Source organism: Canis lupus, chromosome 4 (genome assembly GCF_011100685.1).
Source record: "Canis lupus familiaris isolate Mischka breed German Shepherd chromosome 4, alternate assembly UU_Cfam_GSD_1.0, whole genome shotgun sequence".
Taxonomy (NCBI): Eukaryota; Metazoa; Chordata; class Mammalia; order Carnivora; family Canidae; genus Canis; species Canis lupus.
The window spans coordinates 5,815,804-5,827,598 of record NC_049225.1 but is presented as its reverse complement, the minus strand read 5'-3'; the positions used below and the strand labels follow the sequence as shown (position 1 = coordinate 5,827,598).

The window sequence follows — 11,795 nt, the reverse complement described above, 5'->3', positions numbered from 1 at the left end:
TTAAGCCTCTTTTCTAATATATTTTGGGCTATAAATTTTCCTCTATGTCTTGTTTTAGCTGCATCTCACAGGCATCGCTGTTGTATTTTATTGTTCACCTCTTGTTATCATTATGACTCCTTCTCTGACCAGGATTTATATGGATTTGTTATAATTCTTTATTGATTTCTAGCTTAGTTGTGTAATGGTCAAAAAACATGCTGAATGATTTCAATCTTTAAAATTTATTAAGACTTGCTTTACAGCTAAGGATGTGGTTGATTTGGGGATGTTTTGCTTTCAAAAAACATACATTCTAATTTTGGTTGTGTTCTGTGTATATTCATTAGGTCAAGTTTATTATTCATATTATTCAAATTTTCTGTATCCTTACTGATTTTTCTTGTCTTAAAAATCACTGAGAAGGCTTATTAAGGTAACCTGACAGAATCATACTTTTTTCTTTGTAACTCAGTCAAGTTTTACTTTATTTATTTTACATATTTATCACTATGTATAAACTTAAAAATTTAAATATACTTCTTTTTTCAACTCAGAAGTCATCCAAGACCTTTTCTTTTTATATGTTGATTTCCATAGAGTGAATATTATCATCATGGACAATTTCAAGCCACTAATTTCATGTTAGTGGCCATGGAGTAGGGGAGAGGTATACACAGTTGATTCTTCTGAGCCAGTAACAGATGGTTTCTCCCACATTGCTTTTGTTTCTCATTTCATTCATTCCTGCTCTTAATATTATTTCTGTCATTTTACTTTGTTTTTGTTTTCCTTTTTCTGACTTCTTGAAAAGGATTTTTTTTTTTTTTGTATCTCATCAGTCATACTTAGCAGATATTATCTTTCTATAAACTGCCCTTGGTAGACATAGTGCAAAAGAAATGAGTGACTCTGGTAAAGATAACACATTCTACTACCCTATAGAGTCCACTAACTTACAGAAATACTAGCCATATTGTAGAACATATGTTTGGTGGTACTTAACTTCATATAGCTGCTCTGAAAATCTGCATATATTTAATTTGGAAAGGATCAAACACGAGCACTGAATGCGGAGCTGTACATTGTCATGAGTTTTATAAGCACTTCAGACCTTCAGCAGGACTAGATGATGCACATGGAACCTGTTAAAAAAAAGACCAGACACCAGATGACTAACTGACCTTTATCCATAAATGTACTTTTAAAGATTCTTCTCAGACTTATCAATTTGTTTATATATTTGAAACAACATCCGAAAGAAAGAAAGAACGAACGAACGAACGAACATCCTTTTGGGCACCTGGTGGCTCGGCTGGTCACGCGTCTGCTTTCCGCTCAGGTCCTGATCCTGGGGTCCTGGATCCAAGCACATCTGGCTCCCTGCTCCACCGGGAGCCTGCTTCTCCCTCTCCCCTCTGCCTACCACTCTGCCTGCTTGTGCTCTCTGTCTCTCTATTAAATCAATCAATCAGTCAATCTTAAAAAAAAAAAATAGCATCCTTTCAAAATATCTGGAGCAGCTCTTTTCATTCCTTTTTAAAAAATACCTTGGTGTTTGAGAAGTAAAAAAGCCATGAGTAAAATTTTTTTTTTAAGGCAACTATTTATTTTCTCCATTCCCCTGACCGCCTTGTACTGCCTTCCACAAGTTTCAGATCTAAGTCCACAGATCCTGCCTGTAAACTCTCCTCAGGCTCCCATCTTAGCTGTCACATCGCTGCGGGATGGAACGTAGGTTTCACATTCCTTCCCTAGACATCTCCAAATCTTCCATGCAGAGAAGCCACTGGAGTTCAAGGTAAGGTGACGACGTGGAGAAACGAACCAGGATGAAACCTCTCCCGGGGGACGAGGAGGTCAAGGCCTGGGGCTCGCAGCTTGGTTCACTTTCTTGCAGACCCTCGCGGGTCGAGGGCCCCCCGCCCACCTTCCTCCGACTCCGCTGCCCCCCCGCCCTCGCGCGCACCGCTCTGCAGGAGGCTCCGAGTACGCGGCCTAACACTCTCTAACGCTCGGTCCGGCTCGCGTCCCTCGGGCGCAAATTTCCACCCCAGGCCGCCTTGTCCAGCAGGGCTCCAACGTCAAGCCTTCCGGGCGGCGCGGGGAGAGACACACATAGAAAATTAGATTCCCGAAAGCACAGTCCCTCACAGCGGCTAAAAGCCTCGGGGAGAAAGGCGCCGGCCCACCGGCAAGGCCGAGGCCGCCGGAGCCGCGACGCCGCCCCACCCGGCCTCCACCTCCGCGCGCCCCAGGCCCCGCCCCCCTCGCCCGCCCCGCACGTCCGGACGGAAGTCGCCCCGTAGGAAAGACAGCGGGGCCGGAAGTCCCGCCCTCCCAGCGCCGGGAACGGGATCCCGTCAGGGTCACCCCGAGCCGGCGGCGGATTCGCCGCTGGAAGTGCTCTTAGGTGGTGAGTCCTGCGCCGTTTGAGCCCCCACCGGGCGGGGCGGGCCTCCGGCGCCAGGACGGCCCCGCACGGCCTCCTTTCCCCGCGTGTGGGTTTCACGACCGTCTCCTCCCGTCGGCGCCGAGGGGAGCCTGGTCCGGGCGGCCGTGAGTGCCTGCCGGCAGGTGGGCCCGGCTGGTCGTGCCCCGGGCGCGTGGGTTCCACCGGGAGCGGGCGCCGCGCTTCCTGAGCCCCGGGCGCCAGCGGCCCGGCTGCGTGTGGGAGACGAGCCTGGAAAGCGAGCGCCCTTACGGTCTCGTGAGCTTAGACGTGGTGGATCTCAGGCGCTTCGTCAGCGTCCCTGGGTGGGGAGCGGGGGCCGCTTGTCCTCGTTAACGCCAGTGCTGTTCTGGCTGCAGCCCGAGCCCTCGGAAATGGCGGCCCCGACCATGAAGGAGAGGCAGGCTTGCTGGGGAGCCCGGGATGAGTACTGGCGGTGCTTAGATGAGCACACGGAGGACGCGTCCCGGTGCGAGAAGCTAAGGAGCTCGTTCGAATCCAGCTGTCCCCAGCAGTGGGTAAGGCGCACGCGGGCGCGTCTCGCGCTGTCCCCGCGCGTGGGGCTCGGCGTGTGCGGGAGGCGGTGGAGGAGGCGCGCGCCGCGCGAGGGCGTGTGAGCCGCGGACCAAGCCCCGCTGAGGCCTCCGTGATCAGGCCGGTGGTCGGCGAAACGTCCCCTGACGTTTTACAGGTTTGTTTCCAGTGATCTTTAGACAGTAACCAAAAATTCCGATCCTCCCAGTTGGTAGATTTCTCCAGGATCTTAAGAACAATATTTAATCTTGGGCGAGAGTTGGGCAATTCACTGGCGTAGAGCTACTGTCAGAAATAAAGCATTCCCTGTTGCCCACCCAAAATCGTATGGTCATTTAACCGAAATATTAGGAGTGGCTTAGGAAGTAGGAGGATGTTCCCATGATGGACCTGCCCCCAGCTGCCCGCAGCTGCCCCCAGCGCCTCCCTGACAGGTGTTCCCCTGCTCTGCGCGGCACGTCCTTCCTCTGGGAGAGGGCTGGAGAGGGAGGGGAACTCACATTGAGCCCAGGGAATGTCCTGTTTGCAGTGCGTGACACTCGTGTATCCACGTCCTTTCAGGTGTCTGGTTTGCTCTCCGTTTCGGGGGGGAGGCCTCTGAGGGTCAGGGCACATCTTGTTCAGTATTGGTCAGAGGCAGAACTGTGATTCTGAGTCAGGCCCGGCTGGCCGACCTAAGGTTTAAACCTGAATTTGTGCTTTTCTTCTCCGTCATGCTGCTGCAGAGTATGCCACAAAGCTGTGAGGACAGCTCACCTTACAGAGGACACGGTTTAGGGTCTTCACGGTCACACCTCACGTTTCTAGATGACGTGGAGGTGGGGTGCAGGAGACCACGAGGGGTGGGGGTCATCCTGGAGGGCTGCACTGGGAGTGAATGCAGTCAGAAGAGGTTGCTTTAGACTAAGTCTTCTGTAAAATAGCATAATGCAACCGATCTCATGGGATTCCTATGAAGATTCAGTGTCTTACTTGACTTAGAAACAGAAACCTGTTAACTATGGGGTTTTGTGATTGCACTGTATAATGATTTAGGCAAAAAATGTTATACATCCCTGGTTTCCCATTAGGATTGATGCACCGAGAACTCGTGATTTAAGAAGTAGGTGGAGAATGTGGGCGCTTGGGCTGACACAGACCCAAGTCCTTGAGTGGCCTTTACTGCCTGTGCTTTCCTTTTCTCACTGGGCTCTCCAGCCCCTTGGTCACTGAGAGCAGGGCAGGACAGGGGCCGTGGGGGCCAGGGTGTTGGTGGTGGATTGTTCTCACCCCAGCCCCACATTTTCCCAGGAGAATTTTGTCCCCGTGAGACTTGACTTTTGCCAGCCTTGCCATGATTTCCCACTCAGGTGACATGTCATAATTATGTGGAGATTTTTTAAAGAGTTGTGTGCTAGACCTCACCTCAGATTTACTGAATATCTAGAAATAGAACTTGAGCTTTTTTTTTTAAATTTATTTTTTATTGGTGTTCAATTTACTAACATACAGAATAACCCCCAGTGCCGTCACCCATTCACTCCCACCCCCCGCCCTCCTCCCCTTCCACCACCCCTAGTTCGTTTCCCAGAGTTAGCAGTCTTTACGTTCTGTCTCCCTTTCTGATATTTCCCACACATTTCTTCTCCCTTCCCTTATATTCCCTTTCACTATTATTTATATTCCCCAAATGAATGAGAACATATAATGTTTGTCCTTCTCCGACTGACTTACTTCACTCAGCAGAACTTGAGCTTTTGAAACAGCTCTGGCTCTACAGGTGATTCTGATAACCATCGATGGGAATCTCTGTCTTAACCGCTCTGTAAAGTCACACTTCATCCTGTTTTTAGCCTTTCTCTCTCCTTGGAAACTCCCTGCTTTCTCTCGAGCCTGGTGATTAGCAGACCCTCCCACTCCCCTACTTTCTGGGCAGCTCCTGTTCTCTGTATCATAAAGGATTTTTTACAGCCAGTCAGTTGCTTCCTTATTCTCCGTCCCTTCCACTTGGCACTGGCTGAGTGCCATGCCCAGGGGGCCGCACCGTTCCAGGGTACTCTGTCCTGGGCATAGCTCATTTACTGAGTATGTGCTTTGAGCACTTCAGAGGTGTCCTCCAACTCTGCTATTCCTCATGGTAACTGTCACCTAGTTTTGCAGACAAGGACACAGGTGCATTGAAATGAAGTCACCATTAAGTGCAGAGCCTGGATTTGAGCTCGGAGGTCTGGACCTCATGCTTTTCCTTTCTCCACATATTCCCTCCTGGACCTGTCATGCAAGAAGAGGATCCACGAAAATAGCCTGCACAAGCCGCATGGTGTCCTAGAAACTTAGTCATAACTGTAGTTATTTAAATACAAAGTGCTATCTCCTTGGATGCCATTATGATTCCTTCCCCTAGTCTTCCTCCTCCATGTCTAGCGGCCATGCCTCTTGGGGAACTATCCTGTGCATCTCTTAAATGCCAGGGCTCTTCTAAGCTGTTCACTACCTCAAGGCAATCTCTTAAATGCCAGGGCTCTTCTAAGCTGTTCACTACCTCAAGGCAATCTGGTCTCAGGTGTTGATGCTTAGCCTGCAGCTCCAGCCTGGCCCTTTCTCCAACCAGAGGCACTTGCTGAGCTAAAGCTGCTTAACAGGTTCAGATGTTTAGGTGCTCACAGGACTAACTCTGACCTCTGCATATATGAGACTGAACGCTTATCCATCCTATACCCAGCAGGCCTCTCGTCTGTGCTCCTAACCTCAATGAAAGACACCAACATCAGCACAGTCCCAGAGGCCAGGGCCTCTGCCTTTAACTGAGTGAGCATCCTCAGGAGGGAAGCAGGACAACACAGCAGCCCTGCAGTGGGGGCAGGCCCAGGTTGTTTAAGGAACAGCAAGGAGAGAGTAGCAGAAGTTAGGGTCAGAGAGGTGATAGGAGGCCAGGGCCAGTGGTATTTACTCGGAGTGCTATAGGAAGCTACTGGAGAGCTCTGAGTTTGGCAGGAAGGGTACCTGGGAGGATACAGAGGGAATCCGTGGAAAGGTGGTGGGGTCAGTGGGTTGTCAGCATTAGGGTCCTACAGAGAAAAGGAAGAAGCAGTGATCGGAGAATTGGTAGCCAATTCAGAATGGGAGGATTAGGGAGAAGCTGGTGAGGCCAAGACTACGCTGTGATCCTGGGATGAGACAGGTTGCAGGACAAGATCACTGACGAGGTTAAGGAGCTGAGAGATCCAAGCTGCAGGACTGACCATGCGGACATGGAGCCATGCAAGCAATAGGACAGGAGTGCTGGTTTAGTGAGCAGTCTGCAAAGCTGTAGCGGACCCCAACTGAGGAGGGAGGCAGTGTAGCAAAGTGTTCCAGCTGACTTCAGCTTTTGATAGTGTTGTGTTTGTTGTAGGTGTTTAGAACACTCTCACAGTTCTTCCATAGTGTTCCTTCTGAGCCTGCTCCCCCCTCACCTATGAGCTCTGCTCAGAGATTGCCTGTTGAAGTCGTACCCAGTAGCCATACACTAGAAACGGAGAGACTTTTCCAGAGCCAAGTGTGAGAAGGGGGAGGTACGTGGGGGCAAGGGGGGGGGTCATAAAAGTATTGTTTGGGTCCAGTCTGAGGCATTTTTTTTTTATTAGCTTTAATTTTTCATTCAGTCTCGTACTCGTGTGTCTGTTTTATACAGTAGGAACTAAGGCTCAGACTTTGTTCGAGGTCTGCTAAGCAGTAAGTAGTAAATAAATGTGTTACATAGTAAGTATGTCATACAACTAAAATGCTGTCATCAGAATGAATTTCTCTTCTCTAGTGCTTTGCTGCTTTGATGGCGCTCAGTAGCCTAACTTGTGTAACAGGCCTGTTGAAAGTCCTGTTGGTTCTTCACTGAGGAAGGAGCAGGGATGAGATCCATCATTCATCCCAGCATTATCCAAGACACTTGATCCCAATGTCACTTTCAGAAATCCCAGTGTTCTGGCATTGGTGCTGCTTTCTGCCTCTCCTGTAACAGCTCAGGGATACCAGCATCACGTGTATACAGTCCTTCTCAGTCAGTGCTCCTTGGCTCCTGAGCCTCTAGAGAGGTCACATTGCCCCACGTTGAGGATCCTCGAATGTTAACTGAGGAGGGGAAAGCTGGAGTGGAGAGCGGTCCAGGCAGTGTGTGGGCCATGCAAAGGCATGGAAGCACGGCGCACAAGAAATAAGCACATCCGGGAACCAGAGCAGTGCTGAACGGCCAGCATTTCAGGGACTGGTGGCAGATTCAGAAAGGACTGACAGGTGGGTAGAGAATAAGCCATGGACAGCCTTGTTTGAGAAGTTGGATGTGGAGCTTCAAGTCTGTAGGGTTGCCCTGAAACACCTTCCAGCAAGGGACATGACCAGATTTGGGTTTCACAAAAGATCATATTTGGCAGCAGTGTGGCCGGTGAATTAAGGAGGGTAGAGAAACTGGTTCAAGTCCTATTACAACAGTCCGAATGAGAAACGAGGGCCTGTCAGGTGTGGAGAGGGAGCGGGATCGAAGCATTTAGGTGGACAAAGGTGCGTTCACTGAAAGAAGTATTAAGAGAAACACATTTGAAAAAGAGCTTGGTTCGGGATGAGTTGGGACCAACGTGCTAATAGGACATCTCCATGCAATTATTGGATAGGCAGTTGGAGATGTGACAGGATCTGTCGCAAAGATCTGTTAACACAAATGTACAGACACTGTCCACTTCTTCCTGTGGTGTCTTTTATGCAGAATACCCATCCTAGCCAACGGGGGGAGGTACCCTGGGGTCTGGTAACCAGGGAGAGTGCACATCACAGGAACTGTGCGCATCTCCCAAGCGCAGGAAAGGAATCATCAGAGGATTTCAGGGCAGGGTGGAAGTTAGGTAAAAGTGAAATGAAGCCATGCTCTGATAAGCTCAAAGCAGTGCTGCATATAAACAGGTCATTGTCTGCTCTGGACTGAGAAAGGGACCCAGGGTCCTATTTTCTTAAAGATGAATGTCATGTTCAGAAATCCCTTATCTGAGATCTTGCTTCTGGGCTGGAAATCAAGGCTGCTTCCTTGTGTTAAATTGCCTTAGATCCCCTAAGCAAAAGTAGGAGATTTCATTTTTATTGATATAATACATTTCTGAGAGTCTTTGGTTTTCAGAGGACAAGGTTTTTTGGCCAGCAAGAAAGCCATAGTCAGAGGGGACTGTTAGGACATTCCATGGCTATTGTCTCCTCAGGAGAAATTTTAACTCTATACCTGGCTTATCTGTCCCTCTCATGTCAGCTTGAGACAGAAGTATACATTCTCAGTCTAACTTTCACATAGACTTTAATTCTTAAGTTATTCAGTGGAGTTAAAAAGCTTTTAACAGAAGAACTAGTGTTTTTTTTTTTTAATCCGGACAATGAGAATGGTGTTCTGTCTCTGCCTTGTTTGCAAAGCAGCTCAGATATAGAAACTGTGACAGTTTTGTCTGTGACCTTGATTTTCTACGGTAATTTTACTGTTTCAGGACATGGGGCTTTAAGGTACTTCAAATTCCCTATGGCAAGAGAAGGATATAAAAAAGATAAAGTCTTTATTAAAGTTTTACCATCCACTCAATTTATAAATACAATATTTAACTATTTGTTACAATGTGTGTTTCTGGATGAGATAAATGATCACAGCTGATAAACTACAAAATTTGCTGAACTTACAGTTGATAAGAAAAACTTGTACAGGGCAGCCCTGGTGGCTCAGCGGTTTAGCGCCGCCTTTGGCCCGGGGCCTGATCTCGGAGACCCAGGATCTAATCCTACGTCAGGCTCCCTGCATGGAGCCTGCTTCCCCCTCTCCCTATGTCTCTGCCTCTGTCTCTCATGAATAAATGAGTAAAATCTTAAAAAACAAACAAACAAACAAACAAAAAATTGTACAGTGTCTTTAAATCATGAAGTTTTATGGTCTATGAACTCTCTGAGCCCACATGGCAAGGTTCACAAGTCCAAGCACAGGGACATTTCTCCAGAAGGTTCATGGGTTATTTGAATTCTCAACAGGATCTATAACTCAGAAAGGGTTAGGGCTCACTGGTTTACACTTTCTGTGGGGACTCTTCTACATCATAGGCATTGATTCAGAATGATTTCTAGAATACAAATCACTTATGCCACTTACTCAACTTATGTTGATAAGTTGTTAACATTTAAGTCAGCTGCAAAACTTGCCCTTATTTCAAACACTTTTTTCTCAACAGATAAAATATTTTGATAAAAGAAGAGACTACTTAAAGTTCAAAGAAAAATTTGAAGCAGGACAATTCCAGCCTTCAAAAACAACCGCAAAGTCCTAGGCTGTTCCTGAACTTTTCAGAATGGTTGAAATTATTATTTCTGACCTTGCAAAAATGCTCCATGGACTATGGGACAGTAGTAGTTTGAATCATGGTGAACAATAGGACTGTTCCACATATACAGCTCTTTAAAATGATCAACTAACGGATTCCATCATTCATACTATGAAGAATTGAAATGGTATGAAGTATGCTTAGTTTTAGTAAGAAAGGTATATTTCAAGAAAAATTAAAGCCTATTATAAAAACCCATGTCCTTTTTTTTTTTTTTTTCGGTTGGAGTAGTAGGTGAATATTACAGATCTAAATACAGGCATGGCATACCTTGGAGATATTGCAGATTCAGTTTTAGACCACTACAATAAAGCAAATATCACAATAAAGCAAGTCAGGTGAGTTTTTTAAATTTCTCAGTGCATAGAAAAGTTATACACTATACTGAAATCTTAAGTGCACAATAGCATTAGGTCTAAAAAAAAATGCACACACCTTAAAAAAAATGCCAACCATCATCTGAGCCTTCAGCGAGCCATACTTCTTTTGCTGGTAGAGTGTCTTGATGTGGATGGCTACTCAAGGTGGTGGTTGCCAAAGGGTGGGTCACTCTGGCCTTTTCTTAAAGGTAATGAAGATGGACTCTTCCTTTCACAAGTGATTTCTCTTAACACCTTATGCTGTTTGACAGCCTTTTACCCATGGTAGAATTTGTTTTGAAATTGGAGTCCTCTCACATCCTGCCACTGCTTATCAACTAAGCTTAAGTAATATTCTAAATCCTTTGCTGCCATTTCAACCATCTTCACACCGGGAGTAGGTTCCATCTCAAGAAACCACTCTGCTCCTCCATAAGGAATAACTCATCCTTTCAAATTTGATCATGAGATTTGCAGCAACTCAACCCCATCTTCAGACTCCAGTTCTCTTACTGCTTCCACCACAGCTGCAGTGACTTCCTCCCCTGAAGCTCTGAACCACTCAGTCATCCATCGGGGGTTAGAATCCACTTCTTCCAAACTCCAGTTAATGCTGATTATTTTCACCTCTTCCCATGAGTCATGGATGTTCTTCATAGCATCTAGAATGGTCCTGCATCAGGCCCCCCATGAGGAGCCTGCTTCTCCCTCTGCCTATGTATCTGTCTGTGTCTCATGAATAAATAAGAACTTAAAAAACAAAACTGAGAAGTTCCTAGAACTAAGTGAACCTTAGATGGCAAGAAACAAGGTCAGCATACAAAAGAAACCTATTCCTATAAACCAGAATGTAATAATTGGAACATAAGATAAAAAATGTACCGTTTATAGTGGCACTTAAAAAAAAATAAAAGGAATACTTGGTATAAATCTATGTATAGGACCTAATCTGAGAACTATTAAAGCACAAAATACTTAAAGTCAGAGAAGATCTAATTAGATACACTGTAGTCAAGGACTGGAAAACTATTCTTAATATAATGTTAAATTCTCCCAATTTGTTCAACAGAATCCTGATCAAAATCCCAGCAAGCTTTTTTTTTGTGTAGACACTATTGACAAGCTGACTCTAAAACTTGCATGGAAAGGCAAAGGACTGAAATAGCCAAAACAGTTTTGAAAAGAACAGACTTAGATGATTCATATTACGTGATTTCAAGGCTTATTCTAAAGGTAATCAAAACTATGGTATTGGCAAAGGATTGATCCCTAATTTAGTAGAACAGAAAAGAGAGTTCAGAAATATACACATGAATAGAGTTGGCTGAGTTTGAACAAAGGTAACTCAGTGGAGAAAGAATCATCTTTTCAACAAATGGTGCTGGCAAGTACACATCCATATGAGACAAAATGAACCTTAACACACCTCACACCTTATTAAAAACAAACTCAAAATGGATTATAGCCCTAAATGCAAAATATAAAACTTCTAGAAGAAAACAGAGAGGAATTCTGCATTTTAGATTTGAAAATAATAAGTTTCAGATCACAATATCAAAAACACAGTCCACGGGAAAAAAAAGTTTTATAAAAGCTGAACTTTATAAAAACTAAAAATGTTTTCTCTGTAAAAGATTCTGTTAAGAAAAAGATAAATTACAGACTGGGAGAAAATATTTATAAGTCAGATGTCATAAAGACCTTGTATCCAATAAAGAATTCTTAAAACTCTTAAAAGGAAATCACCCAGGCTTTAAAAAATGGACAAATTACGTGAATATTGTCATATGTCTATTCATAGTACTGAATAATAACTAATATATTAGGAAAAGATCCTCCATATTAGTAGAGTAATGCAAATTAAAACCAGGATGCTCTATCACTACCCACTTATCAGAATAATTTAAAAAGCTGATGGTACCAAGTGCTGATAGGGCTACAGAGCAACAGAAACTTATTTTCACTGGTGGGAATGAAAAACAATAAAACCCCTTTGGAAAACAGTTTGGAATTTCTTATAAAGTTAAACTTAATGCTTACCTTATGACCCAGCAATCATACTCCTAGGTATTCTACCAAAGGAACTGAAAACAAAACCTATGTCTATAGCAGCTTCACTAT

The 11,795-nt window shown here is 45.3% G+C and overlaps 1 protein-coding gene and 1 long non-coding RNA gene across 2 annotated transcripts; one reads left to right on the top strand and one right to left on the bottom strand.

The window, feature by feature from the left end:
* Positions 1–205: 205 nt before the first annotated feature.
* LOC102155552 lies at positions 206–2,234 on the bottom strand. Its single transcript, XR_005357771.1, has 2 exons — positions 1,283–2,234; positions 206–1,124 (listed from the first exon to the last, which is right to left on the bottom strand). It is a non-coding gene; the product is annotated as an uncharacterized LOC102155552 (long non-coding RNA).
* A 21-nt stretch (positions 2,235–2,255) lies between these two features.
* COA6 (cytochrome c oxidase assembly factor 6) lies at positions 2,256–10,438 on the top strand. Its single transcript, XM_038533880.1, has 3 exons — positions 2,256–2,395; positions 2,791–2,949; positions 9,166–10,438. Exons 2-3 carry the CDS (start codon positions 2,806–2,808, stop codon positions 9,259–9,261), a joined length of 240 nt encoding a protein of 79 aa, XP_038389808.1. The 5' UTR covers positions 2,256–2,395; positions 2,791–2,805; the 3' UTR covers positions 9,262–10,438.
* The last annotated feature ends 1,357 nt before the right edge of the window (positions 10,439–11,795 follow it).

Bases quoted from the DNA above. Each gene is read 5' to 3' on its own strand.
- COA6 (XM_038533880.1), top strand. From the start codon at position 2,806: ATGGCGGCCCCGACCATGAAGGAGAGGCAGGCTTGCTGGGGAGCCCGG. The intron at 2,950-9,165 runs GTAAGGCGCACG...TTTTCTCAACAG, and splicing joins CCAGCTGTCCCCAGCAGTGG to ATAAAATATTTTGATAAAAG.